At 63.9% G+C, this 18588-nt stretch overlaps 1 protein-coding gene across 1 annotated transcript; it reads left to right on the plus strand.

The window, feature by feature from the left end:
• Positions 1–11257: 11257 nt before the first annotated feature.
• On the plus strand, positions 11258–17954 carry PERM1 (PPARGC1 and ESRR induced regulator, muscle 1). Its single transcript, XM_030289394.4, has 4 exons — positions 11258–11376; positions 11982–14642; positions 15644–15760; positions 16701–17954. The coding sequence occupies exons 2-4, from the start codon at positions 11984–11986 to the stop codon at positions 16778–16780; spliced, it is 2856 nt and encodes a 951-aa protein (XP_030145254.4). The 5' UTR covers positions 11258–11376; positions 11982–11983; the 3' UTR covers positions 16781–17954.
• Positions 17955–18588: the final 634 nt, after the last annotated feature.

Below are 18588 nucleotides of genomic sequence, written 5' to 3' on the forward strand. Positions count from 1 at the left end.
TCCCCCTCAGGCAGGGATTCAATAAAACCCGAGCCAGAGATTTATGGAGCTGATAATGACAGCTCCAGTCAGCGGCAGACACCGGCAGGGCCCTCCGCAGGGGCAGAGGGACTCCCAGGGCGCTGGGGAGGGAGCAGAGATCCCCGAGCCTTCCTGGGCTGGGGGGTGGGCTGGGGGCTGAGGGGGGATCTGAGATCCCCGAGGCTTCCTGGGCTGGGGGCTGGGCTGGGGGCTGAGGGGGGATCCGAGATCCCAGAGCCTTCCTGGGGTGTGGGACAGGCTGTGGGGTGGGCTGGGGGCTGCATTTTTGTTATCCCAAAAGCAGAGGGGGGATCAGAGGCCCGGGTGCCTTGCCAGGACGGGGCTGGGGGCTGCAGCTGGGTTCCCAGCGAGGGCAGAGCCCGATTGCAGCCCCTGCCAGCCTGCCAGGTGAGCTCCTGGCAGCTGTGCAGCACTCCTGGCTGTGGGAATCGCTGCTGGCCTTGCCCCGGGGCCACAAAGTCCTGGCTGTGCCAGGGGACAGGCTGGGCACCTCTCCTGGGGTCACAGTGTCCTGGCTGTGCCAGGGACGGGCTGGGCACCTCTCCTGGGGTCACAGTGTCCTGGCAGTGCCAGGGGACGGGCTGGGCACCTCTCCTGGGGTCACAGTGTCCTGGCTGTGCCAGGGACGGGCTGGGCACCTCTCCTGGGGCCACAGTGTCCTGGCTGTGCCAGGGACGGGCTGGGCACCTCTCCTGGGGTCACAGTGTCCTGGCTGTGCCAGGGATGGGCTGGGCACCTCTCCTGGGGTCACAGTGGCTGCCGGCGCTGGGAATTCCAGCCTGGCTGTGCTGCCAGGCTCTGACCCCCTGCAGGAGAACCTGCACTGCCCTGGGGCCCCGGGGAAGGCTCCAAAATGGAATGGCAGAGCTGGGATTGTGGGGTGGAGTTGGGAGTTTGGGTGTGATGCCACAGGGTGGGGAACTCGGAGTTTGGGGTTTTGGAATGGGTTGATAAAGACCAAGATGGAGGTTTTAGGGTAGGGGCTGGTCCCTCCTTCTCCTTCACCTTCTTCACTTTCTTCACTTTCTTCTTATTCTTCTTCACCTTCTCCTTCTTCTTTGTTTCCTCCTCCTCCTTCTCCTCCTTCTCCTTCTCCTCCTTCTCCTTCTTCTTGTCCTTGCCCTTGTCCTTCTCCTCCTCCTCCTCCTCCTCCTCCTCCTCCACCTCCCTGTCCGTGGGTCTGGGTGCGTTTGTGCATTTGGCTGTCACAGCCCGGCCTGGGACACTTCAGGGGTGGAGCAGCCGCAGCTTCTGTGGGAAACCCATTCCAGAGCCCCCCAGGGATGATCCCGCACCCCAAAATCCCACCCAGCGCCGCCCTCGGGCACTCTGGGGCCGCTCCCCCCTGCCCAACCCGAGAGACCCCAATGGATTCGGGGCGAGGTTCAGCTCCAGGACACCTCCAGGTGACACGGGTGACACGGGTGACACGGGTGACACGGGTGACACGGGTGACACGGGTGGCACGGGTGACACGGGTGACACCGGGCCAGCCCTGCCGTCCTTCCCGAGGGAGCACCGGCAGCAGGAGAGGTGAGCCTGACTCGAGGCATCCACCCAAGGGCCGGGCGCTCCAATTACCTGGCTGTGCTAATTGCCTCTAATCAGCCGCTCTCAAAGGGTTCTCGGGGGCGGCGGTGACACCCAGGGTGGCGGTGACACCCAGGGTGACACCCAGGGCAGCTTCCCACACGCCCCACAGTTCCAGCCCTGCCACCCCCACCGGCCCGGCACTCCAGGCTGGAGAGAGTTCCAGAATAAAGCAGGGATTTATTACAGGAGCAGAGCTAGAGAATAAAAATAAAGCAGGGATTTATTCCAGGATCTCCTCATGGATCCACCTTGGGCAGCACCAGAGCCCAGCCAGGGCTGCACCCAAATGACCCAAAATGGCCCCAAAATGCACGAGCGCTCCCGGGGGCTCTCCCTGGGATCAGTTCTGCTCCATTGGCACCTTGGAGTTCATTGTCCCATTCCAGCTTCAGCCCAGGCAGTCCCACCCTGCTTGTTTTTCTCTCTCCAGCCCACGCTGTTTGTGCTCCTGGGCTGAGATTTGGATCATTTGGGTGCCCAGCTGGAGCAGGAATTGTTTTGTGTCTGTGCTCTGTGCACAGAGCTCAGCATCCCCTCACATTAAAGCAGCAGAGAATGTGAAAAATTGAAAAGTTAAAACCTGAGGCACCAGCACAGAACCCGAAAACCAGAAAAGCCAAAACTCCGAGGCCCCAGTGGCGGTTTCCGTGTCAGGGAGTTCAGGGCTGGGAAGGGGAAGCCCTGCCCGGCCCTGCCCTGCCCCAGCCGCCTCTGCCCGACTTCCTCGTGCTGCCTTTGGCTCCCAGGAGCTGTTTACGCTTTTCCACACGGGATAACGCCGCTGGAGAGGAATCTGCATTGGGAAAAAAAAAAAAAAAAAAAAAAAGAAAAAAAGGAAAGAGACGGAAAGAGCAAAGCAAAGCAAAGCAAACTGCAGCTGGAAAAACAGTGCGAGTTCCAGGGTGGCCCCGATCCCAGCAAGGACCGGCTGCTGCTCTCGGAGGGGGACAGCGATGGGGTTTGCTGGCCCGGTTCTAATTTGGGATGCAAACGGTGCCGGGAGCGGCTGGTGGGTGCCTGACCCTCCCGGCCGTTCACGGCTCATTTGTGGCTCCGGGAAGGACTTCGGGGGCACCGGTGCTGCCAGAGACTTGGTTTTTTTGGGCTGTCAGTTTTCCTTAACTGCGGAGCGGTGTCATCCCGAGGAGGGAGGAATCACCTCTCCTCGGCCCTGCCTTGTCTCTGTCAATTGTCTCCAGGACTCCCCTCGCTCTGCTCGCCCACCTTTCCAGTCCAGCTCTTTTTCACTCTCAATTGCCTTATTGGCATGACACGGTCGGCGAGCATTGCCAAAGCCAATTTATCACGCGGCCCTCCCCGAAGCCGCCTTTTCTCGGCACAATTGCTCCCCAAAGACTCCCGGGCAGGCCGAGCGCTGGGCTTTAATGCGCTCATTAAACAGCCCTGAACAAACCGCCCAGCCCTGCTCCGTGCCAGCCTGGTGCCCGCAGCCTCCCCCCGCCCCGGGAAGAGCTGGGAGCTCACCCCGAGCTTTATTCGGATGGCAGGCACCCCCAAACCCCGCGGGATAAAGCTCAGAAGATGCCCTGACAATCCCACCTCTCTTCTTCCCCTCCTAGCTCCCAGAAAATCCCATTTTGGGGCTGGGCACGGCAGGTTTGTGCACACTCAGAGCCCTGCAGGTGCAGGCTGCATCCAGGTCACCCTTCCATGGCTGAGATGGATCCCAGCTGGAATCACATCCCTCCATGGCTGAGATGGATCCCAGCTGGAATCACATCCCTCCATGGCTGAGAGAGGATCCCGGCTGGAATCACCCCCCGGGGCACCTTTCCATGGGATCCCAGCTGGAATCACCCCCCGGGGCACCCTTCCATGGGATCCCAGCTGGAATCACCCCCCAGGGCACCTTTCCATGGGATCCCAGCTGGAATCACCCCCCAGGGCACCTTTCCATGGGATCCCAGCTGGAATCACACCCCCCCTGCCCTTCCCAGCCCTCGGCATGCTCGAGATACCCCAGCAGAACAAAGCGGCGGCCTCGCAAACAAAACCCTCCTCGGGAGGCACTTGAGGGAAGATTCCCCACCCTGCTCGGGCAGACAATGGTGGGAAGGGAGTGGGACTCATCCTCCTCCTCCTCCTCCTCGCTCCCGTGCTCCGGCGGCTCCCGGCGCTCCGCACTCGCAGCGGGCCGGGCCGGGGCTCTGTGCCCCGCTGGGTCCGGCTGCGTTCTGCCGCTCGCCCCCGGGCTCCTGCCCTCCCCGGCAGCCCAGCCCGGGCTCTGCCCCGGGAGGAGCTCCGGGATGGCCCCGGGAAGGCTGCGGGGGTTTGGGGGTGCTCCGGGGCTCGGGGGGGCTGCGAGGCAGGGCCAGCGCCGGCTGCAGGGTGTTTTTCCCCAGAACCTGTTTTCCAGATCCCCTGGCATCCTTCCAGGGCTCTCGCCGCCTGCGTCATCCTTTTCCGAGGCTGCCTGCTTCCCCGGGAGCCCCTTCCCCTCCCTCCCCTCGCAGAGGTTTTATTTATTTGTTTGTAACACTTCTCCCGGCCCCAGGACGCCTTTCATCCCGCAAACGCGGAGCGCTCCGCTGACAGGAGGGTGGGGACAGCCTGGGGACACCGGGGATCGCTGTCACTCCCTGGGGATGCTCCAGGGGCTGATCCCGGTGGGACCAGCTCGGCCGGAGCAGGGACAGCGCCTCCCCAAAGCCGCAGAGCCCCGGCCCGGCCACCCCCGCGCTGGGGCTGCCGCCTCCAGGCACGGCTGCGGCTTTGGCTCCTCTCTAAAGGGATTTTTGGTCACGGATGGAGCAAAACGCGGGGAGGTCCCGCTGCTCCTGATGCTTTGGGAGGGGGCCACGGGCGGGGGGTGCCCAGCCTTTGGCCCAGCCTTTGGCCCGGGGTGCCCAGCCTTTGGCCCAGCCTTTGGCCCAGGGGTGCCCAGCCTTTTGCCCGGGGTGCCCAGCCTTTGGCCCAGCCTTTGGCCCGGGGTGCCCAGCCTTTGGCCCAGCCTTTTGCCCGGGGGTGCCCAGCCTTTGGCCGGGGGTGCCCAGCCTTTGGCCCGGGGTGCCCAGCCTTTGGCCCGGGGGTGCCCAGCCTTTGGCCCGGGGTGCCCAGCCTTTGGCCCAGCCTTTGGCCCAGCCTTTGGCCTGGGGGTGCCCAGCCTTTGGCCCTGCCTTTGGCCCAGCCTTTGGCCCGGCTCTGCCCAGGGCACAGCTGCGCAGGGCAGGGCGTGTGACGGGAGCGTGGCTGAAGCAAGGACAGGATTGCGGCATCGCGGCGCTGATAAGGGCAGAAAAAACCTTCCTGATCACTGGCCCAGCCACTCAGCAGCGCTGAGCCCGTCAGGCGGGGCTGGGCCGGCACCCTGTGCAGAAACATCACCGCTTTCCCACGCTGCTCCCGCGTGGAGCGGGCAGAGCTCCGGGAGGAGCTGAACGCGCAGTCGGCCCCGAGCCCATCGCCCATCGCCCATCGCCCATCGCCCATCGCCGTCCTCCTGCTCGGAGATTTGCTGCTGACGCACATTTGGCCTTCAGAGCTCTCCTGCTCCTCCTGACAGTGCCCGGGCACCTCGCTCCTGCTTGGCACTTGCTGGTGGGAAAGCGAAATAAATGGGTGCTGAGCACAGGGGCACGTGGGGTTTGGGGTTCCAGAGCGTTTTTCTGCTGTGGAATCCTAAATCCCTCCTCCCCCCATGGAATCCTAAATCCCAGCCCCACAGTGGGGTGAGAAAGCAGCGCTAAGGAGCTGCCAGGCCTGGAATTAAATATTAAACCTCTCTTCCCCCAGGCTCCACAGTGGCACCGCCGATGACTTTTCCTGCTGGCACGGAGGGATGCGAGCCCCGCTGTGCCAGCTGCTGCCGCTGTGCCAGCCCTGCCCTCAGCTGGACAGGCTGGGCAGCCAAGTGGAGATGGATTCCTCCTCGCAGCACCCAGGGCAGGGGCCTGGCAGAACTGAGCTGATGGTGCTGAGTCTGCCTGAGCCAGCAGATCTCTCAGGAGAAGAGGGCCTGGCTGGTTCCACCCCAAATCCAGCCTCAGGGAGGGCTGGAGCAGGCTGCTCTCCTCCCCAGAGGGTGCAAGGGCTGCCCCGAGTCAGCTCCTGCCCCGGCTGGGCTCTGGGGCCAGCAGAGAGAGGCTCCAGGCACCGGAGCAGCGCTGTGCCAGCCCCAGCTCAGCTGAATGTCCCTCCCTGAAGGTCCCTTTGGCCACCAGCCCTGCCCTGGAGCCCGAGGCAGCGCTGCCCCTCCTCTCCCCGAGCCCTGAGCTGCTGGGGGCTGCAGCAGCAGGGCACAAAGAGGGTCCCGATGCTGCCAGAGCAGCCAAGGAATTTGCTCAGAACATCCATATTTTGCTTGGAAGCAGGAGCACCTTCCCAGTCTGCTGGAAGCGCTCAGTTGCTACACGGGGATTGTTTTTTATAGCAACATCTCCAAGGCCCCAGCCTCGTTCTCCCCATTTTTAGAAACGGAGAAGTCAGCAAAGGGAGGTGCTGCTGCTCTCGGGAGGGCTCCTGAGGCACATCCAGCTTCCCGGGAATGCCCAGCCCCGCGGCCAGGCAGCGCTGGGATCACCCGGGAGCAGCTGAGGCTCCCGGAGCAAAGGCTCAAATCGCTGCCCGTGGGGAGAGCAAAGTCTGCCAGCGCCTGCAGCAGCTCCTCGCCTGCAGCGATTGCCTGGGGATTAGCAAAGGTCAGGTTTTAGCGCTCCAGCCCTTCCCAGCCTCTTCCTCTGCTGCAGGTCCGGAGATGTTGTTGATTTAGCCTGATCCGTGAGCGCCTGGAAAAATCCCACCCAGCCTGGGGGAGCAGAATTCCTGCAGCAGATGTCACCGTGCTGGCAGGGGGACAACTCCCCACCCTCGGCTGCTGGAAATTCACGGGATCCTGCTGGGCAGAGAGCTCCTTATCAGCCTTTCTGCTCCTTATCAGCCAGGCCGTGCCCTCCTGTCCCTGGCAGCCTCCCTGGAAATCCCTGCTGCACCTCTGCCCCGGCCCTGCCCTCTCGGCCTTTTCATCTCCTCCCTCTCACTCTCCCTGCCAACTTCTGCTGCTGCTGTGCGTGCCCTGTCCTCCTCCTCCTCCTCCTCCTCCTCCTCCTCCTCCCCGGCCTCAGCCCGGTCATCTGCTGTCTGTTCCCAGAGCTGAGGAGTCGCAGCCGGCAGCTCCTGCTCCCAAAAACTCTGATTTTTTGGCTCTGGGTCCGCTCTGGGCCCCGCAGCTCCTCCGGGAAGGGTCACTGCGGTTTATCCCGGGAACTGCCGCTCCTCGCTGCGGGTCACCTCCTGCTGCTCCTCATCCCGGGGGATTTTGTGTCCCGCAGCCCCGGACACTTCTCCTCCCGCCCTGAGGGATGCTGAGAGAAGATCCAGCGGGGAGAAGGGCTGGGTCCTTGCAGGGCAGGAGCAGATTTCCAGTTCCAATCCCGGTCATTAAGGAGCACTAATGGGGCACAGAGCAGTGGGGCCAGCGCCCCACAACATCGTGTTGCCAGGGGCAGTTCCAGAGGGGATGGGGCCTTGCCGAGCTGCTCCTCGCACAAAAACCTCCCCGAGGGCCGTGGCCTCTCCTCTGGCTCCCTTATCCAGCCTGCTCAAGGAAAGGTGGGGAGGGAAGAGCCCTTTTCACCCTTTTCCCTCGGGCTCATCCCAGAGATGCAGGCGGGGAGGGGGCCGGGGTTTGGATAACCTGCCTCATTAGTGGCTGGATGACATCATTATCTCGCATTAGCCACACTCTTCCAGAGGTAATTGGGAAGCCTCTGGAATGGCCCCGTGACCTTTAATTAATGCAGCGGGGCCTTTTCCTTGCGGCTCCTCGGGCTGCCTCCAGCAGCTGCTTCTTGTTAAGATGCCAGAGCGGGGGAGCCCTGCTCCCATGCCGGCAGTTTCGGAGCCTCTCTGCCCCGGGGGAGGAATAAAAAAGGTGCGGGAGCAGCCCCAGCCCCTTTCCAGCAGCCCCTCGCTGGCTCCAGGCGCTGCCTGGCCAATTAATTACCCGGAGCTGATGAGCCCAGCCCCGGCTGCTGCCCTGCCCACGCTGCCAGCAGGGCTCTGGAAAAGTGGGGCTGGGGAACCGACAGGGAGACACGGGACTTGGCCTGGAAAAGGAAGAATTTAGGGAGAAATGTTGGGTGGGGAGGCCCTGGCACGGCTCTGCCCCATCCCTGGCACGGCTCTGCCCATCCCTGGCATGGCTCTGCCCATCCCTGGCACGGCTCTGCCCCATCCCTGGCACGGCTCTGCCCATCCCTGGCATGGCTCTGCCCATCCCTGGCACGGCTCTGCCCCATCCCTGGCACGGCTCTGCCCATCCCTGGCACGGCTCTGCCCATCCCTGGCACAGCTCTGCCCCATCCCTGGCACGGCTCTGCCCATCCCTGGCAGGGCCCAAGGCCGGGTTGGAGGGGCTGGAGCAGCCTGGGCCAGTGGAAGTTGTCCCTACCCATGGCAGAGGGTGGGACTGAGCCTTTTTCCAGCCCAAACTGTTCCAGGATTCCAGGATTTCTCCCAGCTCTGGATTTTCCCCTTTGCTGCTCTGCCCCGGCTGCTGGGAGCCCCCTGAGGCACCGGAATGAACAATCCAGACTCGTCCCACCGCTGCAATCCCAGCTCTGCTCAGAAACCTCTGCAAAAACCCCAACCTGAGAGACTGGGGCCACCTGGGACCCTCTGTGGGGTTTGTGTTCCAAATGTGGGAACAAATCAAAGGAAGCTCTGCTCAGAGCGGAGTTTTCCTTCCCAGGGGAGCATCGGATTTCGGGATCAGGGAATGGCGTGACCTCCCTGAGCATCCCTGAGCATCCCTGAGCATCCCTGAGCATCCCTGAGCACCACTGACCATCCCTGAGCATCCCTGAGCATCCCTGAGCATCCCTGAGCATCCCTGAGCATCCCTGACCATCCCTGAGCATCCCTGAGCATCACTGACCATCCCTGACCATTCCTGAGCATCACTGACCATTCCTGACCATCCCTGACCATCCCTGACCATCCCTGAGCACCACTGACCATCCCTGACCATCCCTGAGCCCTCACCGTTCCCAGCAGGCCCGAGGCAGCGCCGGCACCGCCCTGCCCTGCTGGAACCGGGATTTTCCCTCCTCCGCCCTGGCTGGATGCTCGGGAGATCCCCCCAACCCCTCCCCGTCCCGCACACCCCAGCCCCTGCTTTTGGGATTCCCACAGACCCGCTCCACAGCATCTGAGCCGCCCGTGAGGAGGTGAAAAATCCCGGGGAAGCTCTGACTTGGTGGCTGGAAGTGACATCTAGTGGAAACGGCAGGAAAGGAGCGCCCGGGTGAAACCCTGATCCTGCCGGGTTCGGGGGAAAACATTTTCCTGCGAGCTGGAAAAGAACCCGGAGGGCCAAGGCTGTCTTGCTCCTGAAGCTGTGGACAGATTTCTTTTTCCATTCTGCTTTATTTTTTTATTCCCCACTGCTTTTCCTGCAATCTCTCCCTTCCTGCCCTCTGCACAGCATGTGATGGGTGTAGATCAGGGCAGGGAGGATCTTCCTAATCAAACCCACATTTCTCTGCATTGTCTGGGCTGTCTCACGGGGAGTTCAGCCAAGCCCCCACACTCGTGATGTTTTCAGTGCTGCTTTGGAAAGCTGCACAAAGGTAGAACTTTCCCCAATGGAGTTTCTTGGGTAGGAAGGGAATTATTCCAATTATTCCATATTGAGAATATTCCAATTATTCCGTTCCTGAGAGCTCCTTTCCCAGACACTGAGGTTCCCTTACAGTGGGGGTGGGCAGTGCTGAGCCTGGAGGTGTCTCTATCCCAGGGGAAGTGCCCTCCACGGCATTCCCACTTTTCCTGCCCTTTCCCTGCCCTTGATCCTGGCTGTGTCTCCCACGCTGAGCCCCGCCAGGCACGGGGGAGCACATCTGCTGCTTTATTTCGGGCCTTTCTCTGGTGACAGGTTGACATTGGTTATTTATATCACGTCCTCACTCCCACAGCGTCCGTCCTGGAGGTGCTGGGTGCCATCCACAGGATGGGGCTGGAGCAGCCCTGCAGCATCCCAGAATCATCCCAGAATCACCCCAGCACCCCAGAATCATCCCAGCAGCATCCCAGAATCATCCCAGAATCATCCCAGCACCATCCCAGCACCCCAGAATCACCCCAGCACCCCTGAATCATCTCAGCATCACCCCAGCATTCCAGAATCATTCAGAATAATCCAAAATCATCCCAGCTCCATCCCAGCATCCGTGTGCCTCTGGCTGCCAGCCCTGGCTGCTGCCTCTGCTCCCTCCCTGCTCCCTGCTGCTTTGCAGGCTGAGTTTAGGGGTTTCTGAGTTTAAGGGTTTCTGAGTTTAAAGGTTGCTGACTTTAAGGGTTCCTGAGTTTAAGGGTTTCTGAGTTTAAGGGTTTCTGAGTTTAGGGGTTCCTGAGTATAAGGGTTTCTGAGTTTAGCAGTTTCTGAGTTTAGGGGTTCCTGAGTTTAAGGGTTCCTGAGTTTAAGGGTTTCTGAGTTTAGGGGTATCCGAGTTTAGGGGTTCCTGAGTTTAAGGGTTTCCCTGGCTCGGGCCCAGCTCAAGGGGAAGGAAGTCGGCTGAGCCAAGACGAGGAAACCGCTCGGTTTCCCCTCGGGCGTGCGAGGGGAGCGGGGCAGGTCCGGACGGGCTGGGGAGGAGCAGCAGCTCTTCCTCCCGGCTGTCCTGGGCCGGACCGGGGCTGCGTGTCCCGGGTGGGATTTCCTGCGGCTGCTGCGGGGCTCTGTGGGACCCTCGGGGGGTGCAGGGGTCCCAGCCCTTGTGGGACCCTCGGGGGTGCAGAGCCCGGGGGTCCCAGCCCTTGTGGGACCCTCGGGGGTGCAGAGCCCGGGGGTCCCAGCCCTTGTGGGACCCTCGGGGGTGCAGAGCCCGGGGGTCCCTCTCAGCTCCCACATGTCCCCAGCCCTGGCCAGGGCCGTGTCCTGGTGGCCGAGGGGTGGCCGGAGCTCGGGGCAGCACTGGGGGCAGCGGGGTGGGTTTGGGGTCGCTCTCCCAGCCCCCGTCCTGCGGGCAGCTCCTTCAGCGCTGCTATTTCTGGCCCCGGGAGGGGACGGGGAGGAGGAGGAGGAAGGTGGGAGGAAGGCTCGGGGCTCGTGGGAGCTGAGGGTTATTTCTGGCTCGGCTTCGTGACCTGCCAGGCCACCCTCGGCCGCTCCCCCTGCCAGCTCCCCCCGAGCCTGCTGCCCAAGGCTGCCCAGCGCGTGGCCCGGGTGGCCCTGGGTGCCACAGGCCCAGCCAGGTTTGTCACAAGATCGTGGTGGTGGCCGTGACCTCCTGATGGCAGGAAACGCGCCGGCAGCGCCCTAAATAGGTGACCCCTGCCCCGAGGGGATTTGGTGTCACCCTGGAGAGGGCGGCTGAGGCAAAGAAGCGGCTCCGTGGGAAAAGGGACAGTCACTGCCACCCAGGTGTGCCAAAGGCTGGCAGCTCCGTGGCCTGTCCCCTTCCCCGCGGAGTGACCCCCGAAGGGAGCAGGGCCACCGGGGGTGCTCCCGGTGCCCCCAGACGTGGCTGTGGCGCAGTCACACGTGGGTGCCACCCTGGCACGTCCCCCACAGTTCTATATATGGGCTGCCCTCTCCGGCCGGTGGCACTGGGATCTCAAGTGACAGCGGGGAGGGAGGGGGGGTCTATTTTTAGCCCCTGAATGGATCTGAGCTGGAGCCGGGCTCTGCCCCCGGCCAGGGGACGGCATCATGTTGTGCTGGGAGGGCTCTCCTGCGGGGCTCCTCGAATGGCTCCATCCCCGCCCGGGGCTGGGGGACAGGTAGGACGGCCTTTGTCACCTCCCGGGCCTTTGTCACCCCCGGGCTGTGCTGCTGCCAGGCCGTGCGGGCACGCCCGGGGTGCTCGGGGCTCGGCAATGCTCGGGAACATCCCTGCCGGGTTTAGGGTGGCTTGTAGGCAAAACGGGTACGAAAGGGGGGTGTGGGGTGTGATGCTGCTGTGGAGAGAATCCCAAACCTTCTTTGCAGCCCTGGGGACAATCCCAAAGCCCCAGTGCTGCCCTGGGGACAATCCCAAAGTCCCTGTGCAGCTCTGGGGACAATCCCAAAGCCCCTGTGCAGCTCTGGGGACAATCCCAAAGCCGCTGTGCAGCTCTGGGGACAATCCCAAAGCCCCAGTGCTGCCGTGCTGGGGAGCAGAGGCGGCGGGGACCGGAGGGGGTGGCCAGGGGGTGGCCGTGGCTTCTCCCACTGCTGGCTGATGGTCAGCGCAGCCATCCCCATCCTGCTGAGGTGGCCGGGGGCTGGGATTTCCAGCTGGAGACGGGCGAGGATGAGCAGATGGAAGGGAAGACGTGGGAGGAAGGGCCGGGGGCACACAGCTGGCCTCCCCCCCGTGCCTGATGTGTGGCCGCTCCCTGCGCAGGCATGGATAACTTCGAGTACAGCATCCAGCTGAACGAGCGCGAGTGGGCCGAGTTCCTGCGGGCGGCCGAGGAGTGCAGCCTGGCGCCGGCCTCGCTGGCCACGGCCGAGGAGCAGAGCCTCAGTGACATTGAGCCAGGGGACAGCCGGGGACGGGACTGTCCCCGCGGCACGGCCGGCGTGCCCGCAGCGCGCCCGGGCACCGAGCCAGCGCCGGGCACGGCCAGCCCTGCCCCTCGTGGTGACACCGGCGACACCGCCAGCCCTGCCCCTCGCGGTGACACCGGCGACACCGCCGGGCGCGGGCAGCGCTCGGTGCCGGAGCCGCTGGCGGGCAGCGAGGACGAGGCGCAGCGGGGCTCTGCGGGCACGCTGCTGTGCCACAGCGAGCAGCCCGGCCGCCAGGCAGCCGCTGCCATGCCCAGCGCCCAGCGCAGGCAGCCACCGCGGCCACCCGCGGCCGCCCCGGCCGGTGGCGCGGTGCCCGGAGCCAGCGGGGCCGCGGAGCCCCCCGGAGCCCCCGAGCGGGGCGGGGACGCGGCGGGGACACAAGCCGTGCCGGCAGAACCGGGAGCGGGGGCACGGCCGGAGGCTGCAGCAGCCGCTGCCCCCGCGGAGGGACCGGCCGGGAAAAGCGCTGCCCCCGCCGAGCCCGGGCTGCGGGGACCCACCGGGGACCCCCCGAGCCCGTCCCCGGGCACGGGGCCCGGGGTGGCACCGGAGGAGGAGCAGACGGGCGCGGAGCCGAGCTCCCCGGGCGGATCCCCGGGCGTGGTGAGGCCCAAGGTGCCGGTGCAGCCCAGGAAGAGCCGCAAGCAGCGCGGAGCCGGCGGCACCGAGGGGGACCGGGACCCCGCGGCGGCTGCGGCGCCGGGCGGCACCGGGGCCGGGAAGGCACCTCCGGGCTCCCCGGTGGCCCCTCGGAAGGGCAGAGGGAAGGACAAGGCGGCCAAGGCAGCGCTGGCGAGGGCGGGCAGCGAGGAGGCGGCGGAGAACAAGCGGGCGCTGCCCGGGCCCGGCGCGGACGGCGGCGATGCCGGGGCCGCTCCCCCGAAGCCCCGGGGGAAGGAGCCGGGGCCGCAGGGCCCGGGGAAGACAAAGGCCACCAAGCCCCCAAAGGCCGGGCAGGCCGCTGGCTTGGGCGTACGTGACACTGTCCCAGCGGTCCCTGGCGACGGAGCCGCGGCTCCCCCAGGAGAGGTGAGCCAGGAGATGCCAGGGAAGCCACTCCAGCCCGGGAACGTGGCAGCGTTCGGAGGGAATGCTGCTGAGGGGGCTGGGGGGGAGCCTGCTGCTGAGATCCCTGGAATTGCTGCTGCTGGGATCCCTGGAATTGCTGCTCCTGAGATCCCTGGAATTGCTGCTGCTGAGACCTCCAGGAAACCCTCAGAGATCCCTGGAATTGCTGCTGCTGAGATCCCTGGAATTGCTGCTGCTGAGATCCCTGGAATTGCTGCTGCTGAGATGCCCAGGAAGTCTGCTGCTGAGATTCCCAGGAAGTCTGCATTTGAGATTCCCAGGAAGCCCTCAGAGACCCCTGAGGTTCCTGCAGCTGGGATCCCTTGGAAGCCTGCAGCTGCGATTCCCAGGAAACCTGTACCCGAAATCCCTTGGGAGCCTGCAGCTGGGATCCCCAGGACTCCTGCAGCTGGGATCCCCAAGAGTCCTACACTGGGGATCCCTTGGGAGCCTGCAACAGGGATCCCCAGGATTCCTGCAGCTGAATTCCCCAGGATCCCTGCAATTGAGATCCCATGTGAGCCTGCAGCTGATATCCCCACAATTCCTGCAGCTGGGATCCCCAGGATCCCTGCCATTGAGATCCCCAGGATCCCTGCAGCTGAGATCCCCAGGATCCCTGCCATTGAGATCCCGTGTGAGCCTTTAGGTGGGATCCCCGCTATTCCTGTGCCCGGGATCCCCACGATTCCTGTGCCCGGGATCCCCACGATTCCTGCCGTTGGGATCCCCACGATTCCTGCCGTTGGGATCCCCACGATTCCTGCCGTTGGGATCCCCACGATTCCTGCAGCCGGGACCCCTCGGGAAGCTGTGGCCGAGCTGCCCAGGGCCGTGAGCCCGCTGTGCTTTGCTGACGGGGCCCCTGGCAAGCCCAGCTGCCTGGATGTGACCTGGCCCGAGATGTACGAGTACCTGTTCTGCGATTCCCAGGAGGAGGAGGAGCTGGGCAGCTCCCTGGAGGGCCGCAAGTCCCCCTTGCAGAGGGAGATCTCCTGGCCAGAACTGTACGAGTATTTTTTCACCGAGCCAGAAGGAGGCAGGAAAAAAGGCAAAGCTAAAGACAGGAAAAGGAGGAAGTTCAGAGGCCTGGAGCGCCCTGGGCTGCACCAGGAGGCTCCCAGCTCTGCTCCAGGCAAGGACACCGTGCTTCTCTCAGTCCCTGACGTGTTCGAACGCTTCCTCCCACAGACAGCCCCCAGCAGGATGGGCTGGAGAGGGATTTTCTCCACGGCTCCGGCCTCCGAGGTGAAGAAAGCTGTGAGGGCTTTGAGCTCCCTGCTGCAGAGGCAGGTCCAGCTGGGGGGAGACCAAGCCTCGACCTCCCAGGCCCTGGTGCCCAGAAGATCCGGAGAGGAGCTGGCCCTGGTCCCGCTGGGAGGAGCCCAGGTGTGGCCAGAAGATGCAGACGGGGCCCTGAGAGGTAAAGAAATCCTGTGTCCCCTGCAGGGACATGTCCCAGGCTGTGTCCCCCTGGCTGTCCTTTGGGATGCTCCCTCTGTCCCCTGGGCTTCTCCCTTGGGATGTTCCCTCTGTCCCTGTGCCAAGCCAGTGCTGCTGGCCAGGTCCCCCAGCATGGACAGGGAGTGTGGGACTGTAAAACCCACCCTGAGCAGAAAAACAGCCTCTGGAGACCTCAGAGGTCGCCTGAACACTGCCTGTTCCTGGGGCAGGTGAGAGAGATGGGGATACAGGGGAGGTTTGATCCACCAGCGCGGGCAGGGGTTTGTCTTTGAGCTTAAATGATGCTCAGAGCCTCAGAGTTAATATTAAACCCAAACAATGAGGGAGCCATCCCAAAGGGAGCCTCAACGTCGAGCTTCCAGTCTGTTTGCACAGAGAAAAACCCCTTTGAGGTGGTCACGGCTAATTAATGAGCCAGCTTTAATTAAAAGCCTGATCAAATGAATAGGAGCCAAAAGCACCTGGTGTCCAGCTGTGCAGTCTGGAGCAGGGAATGCAGGGATCTCTTCATCCCGGGGGAGGCAGGAGAGGGGTGGGATGCCCGGAGGATGCTGAGCACTGTCAGGCGCTGTCCTGGAGCTGGGTGTGCCTGGGGACACGGGTGACAGGAAGGGACCTGGCCTGTGTCCCCAGCAATTGCTCTGTCCCAGAGCTGCTCCCCAGACCCAATTCCAGCCGCCACAGAGAGCTGGGGAGATCTGCAGGGAGGCGGTGAGGCAGCCTGGGGTGGTTTAACAAACATTTCCTTGGGGTTTTTAACGAAGTGTAAACCTGAGGGGGGTGACAAATGTGCCACTGTCCTTTGGGAGTGCACAGAGCCCCGAACAGACGCCTCCGATGTCACCTCTGGTGCCAGAGCGCTTTCAGGGGTGATTTCCCCGGGGGTTTGCTGTGCTGAGAGAGGGCAGGGGTGGCAGGGGTGGCACAGAGCCCCCAGAGCTCGTGCTCCTCTCGTGGCAGGAGCAGCAGAGGACCCGCGGCTGCTGAGCCACAAGGACATGTGCCTCGTCTTCTGCGCCTTCGCCTCCTGGGCCGTGAAGACATCTGACCTGCAGGCTCCGGATGCCTGGAAGACCAGTACGTACAGTGCCCGCCCGGAGAGGGCTGGGAAGGGCTCTGGGGACGCTTGGCAGGGAGGAAAAATGGGATATTTATACCTGCAGTGCCCGTGGGGAGGTGCAGCCTCTTTCTGCTGTTCCAAAGCTCTTTCCGAGCCTTCTCTCTCCTCTGATCCCGATTCCTGCTCACGGCTTTGGTGTTTTCCCTGCAAAGCAGCTGCTGGCTGGAGCTGAGCCTGGTCCTGCTCCATCCAGCCCCTGGCAGGGCTCAGTTTGTCAGGACCTGCAGAGAGCAGGTTTAGATTCCCTCATCCCAGCAGGAGCAAAATTCCCGACAAAATTCTCACACCAAGGCCAAGCGTGCCTGGGGTTTTTTGTCCACGGCCAAAGCTGAGACTAAACCTTCATCCAGCACCAAAATTCCCATGTTTTTCTGATGTGCTCGGAAGGTTTAACCTTCTCCCCAAAGAGGAGTCATCATCCTCCTGCACTGAGTCCTGCAATTCCCTGGAGATGTGTGGGATTCTCCCCTCTCCAAGCCCAGCGCTCGAAGCTGGTGAGGAAAAGGAAGCTGAGGAAACAGAAATTCACAGAATTCCACAGGAGTGGGGATGGCTGGATGAGGAGGGAGAGCAGCATTCCCTATTCCTGCCCTGGATGGAGCCTGGAGAGCCCTTCCAGAGCAGCATTCCCATTCCTGCCCTGGATGGAGCCTGCTGAGCATTTCCCTCAAAGGGGCCCTTTTTTAGGGCTGGTGCCATCCCCATGCCCAAACCCCGGGCCTGGCCGTGGCCGCTCGGGCTGTGGAGCAGATTCCGAGCGCTGGGAATGCCCAGCGAGGGCGGGAGGGCGCTGGGGAGGGAGGGCAGCGACCCCCCCGTGTCCCACGGAGCAGTTTGGGACCCCGGGCTGGGGGAGCACCCGCAGTGACGGTGGGAACGTTCTGGTCTCTTTTCCAGTGTTCCTGGCGAGCTTCGGCACCCTCTCGGCCATCCGCTACTTCCGAAGGCAGGTCAGGGAAGGGCACCCCCGGACTTAACCCCGGCCCCGCCGGAGCCGCTGCCGGGGCCGGGGCTTTGCTCTGGACAGCGGGAGGAGCCGGGAGCCATCGCCGAGAGCTCCCCCGGCCCCGGCCCCGGCGGGACAGGCCGGCCCCGGCAGCGGGACCCTCCCGGCGATGCGAGCGGACGGTAGGACGGGCAGGGCTGGCTCGTCCCTGCCCGGAGGCGATGCCCGGTGGCTGCCCCGCCGCTCCCTGCCCGCCGCCGGAGTGCCCGGTGGCACGGGAGGGAGGCGCAGAGGAAGCAGGGCATGTCCATCCCGATAAAAGGGCCGGGATGGCTGCGGAGGAGCTGCGGGAAGAGCCCGGCTGAGGCTCCGGGGGATGCGGGGCCGCTGCCTCGGCGGAGCCCGGCGCTCCCGTCGCCGCTCGGATCGCTCCGGGAGGGCTCAATCTCTGGGATTTCAGCCCAAAAAGGCCCGGCTCGGTGGCAGCAGCGCGGGGATGAGGTTTCTGTCCACGGCTCTGTCCCTGGGGACAGCAGGAGGGGACGGGCAGGGGTCGCACGGGGAAGGGGCAGCCGGGGAGGGTCCCACAGGGTGGGAAGGGCAGCAGGGAGAGGGGCTGAGCTCGGGGAAGTCTCAGGAAAGAGGACAGGAGGATGTTGGAGAGGAGGGAGAAGGAGGTGGGCAGGTTTGGCTGTGCCAATCAGTAGGGAAACGTTTGAGTGAGTATTTGATTTATTTCCTTTTGTGCCTCCCTTCCTAGAGAGGCAAAAGTGCCTGGGGGAGCCGTGGGGTGAGGGGAGCGTGGAAGATGTGGGGCTGGAGAGTGGCATGGATGGAATGGTTCCGTTGTGCCTCCCTCCCCACTCCAGGGCATGGCCCAGGAGGAATTTGCTCCCCTCACAGCCCGGTGACAGCCCCGGTGCGGGACTGAGCCCCGCGGGGGCTCTGCCCTGTGTCGGTGACAGCAGAGAGGGGAGGTTCCCCTCCTTGTGCCGGGAGTGCCACCAGGCTCTGAGGGGTGCAGGGTGGGCTGGGGGCCGGGGGTTGTTGCTGACAGGAGGGCACAGCGAGGTCTGGGAGCTGGAGCTGGAGCTGGACAGGCTCTGCATGGCCTGGAGCAGCTGGACACCCCCTGGGAGGGCTGCTGGGAGGAGGAGAGCGGATGGAACGTGCTGGAAGCTTCTAATAAAGTTCTGTCCCATTTACTACCTCTCTGTCCGTCCCTCTGTCTGTGGGGAGCTGCTAGAGGAGCCCCGGGCTTTGCAGGAGGATAAATCACTGCCCCGTGTGGGTCTGTGGGGCCAGAGCTGCAGGAGCTGATGGGTTTGCAGCCCTGGGGACAGAGCAGGCAGGGCACGGGGCAGGGACGGGTTTGGAGCCCTGGGGACAGAGCGGGCAGGGCATGGGGCAGTGACGGGTTTGCAGCCCTGGGGACAGAGCAGGCAGGGATGGAACCCGCAGCTCTCGGCCGCACCTGCCTGACTTTTTCATGTGCCTGGCACTGCCGGGGGTCAGCTGAGGGAGCGACGTGCGGGCACAGCGGGGCAGGGGTGGCAGGGCCGGTGGCACCGTGCCCAGGCCCGGGCAAGCTGCGAGGTCCTGGCTGCCCGCGGGAGGGCAAAACCCCTCGGTCCTGGCAGCTTTGGGCCGGGAGAAATCCTTGGGTATATTGAATTTGAGAGGTTTAATCTCCATTTTGGCTGCGGACAAAAAATCCCAGGCGCACTTGGCCTCGCTGTGAGGCGGAGGAGAGAGCTGGAAAGGTCAGAGAATAATCCAAGCATTAAAATTTCAGGCTGCTCCGCTGAGGCGGAGCGGGGCAGAGGCTGCCAGGTCCCC

The sequence above is a fragment of the Taeniopygia guttata genome, chromosome 21, assembly GCF_048771995.1.
Source record: "Taeniopygia guttata chromosome 21, bTaeGut7.mat, whole genome shotgun sequence".
NCBI lineage: Eukaryota > Metazoa > Chordata > Aves > Passeriformes > Estrildidae > Taeniopygia > Taeniopygia guttata.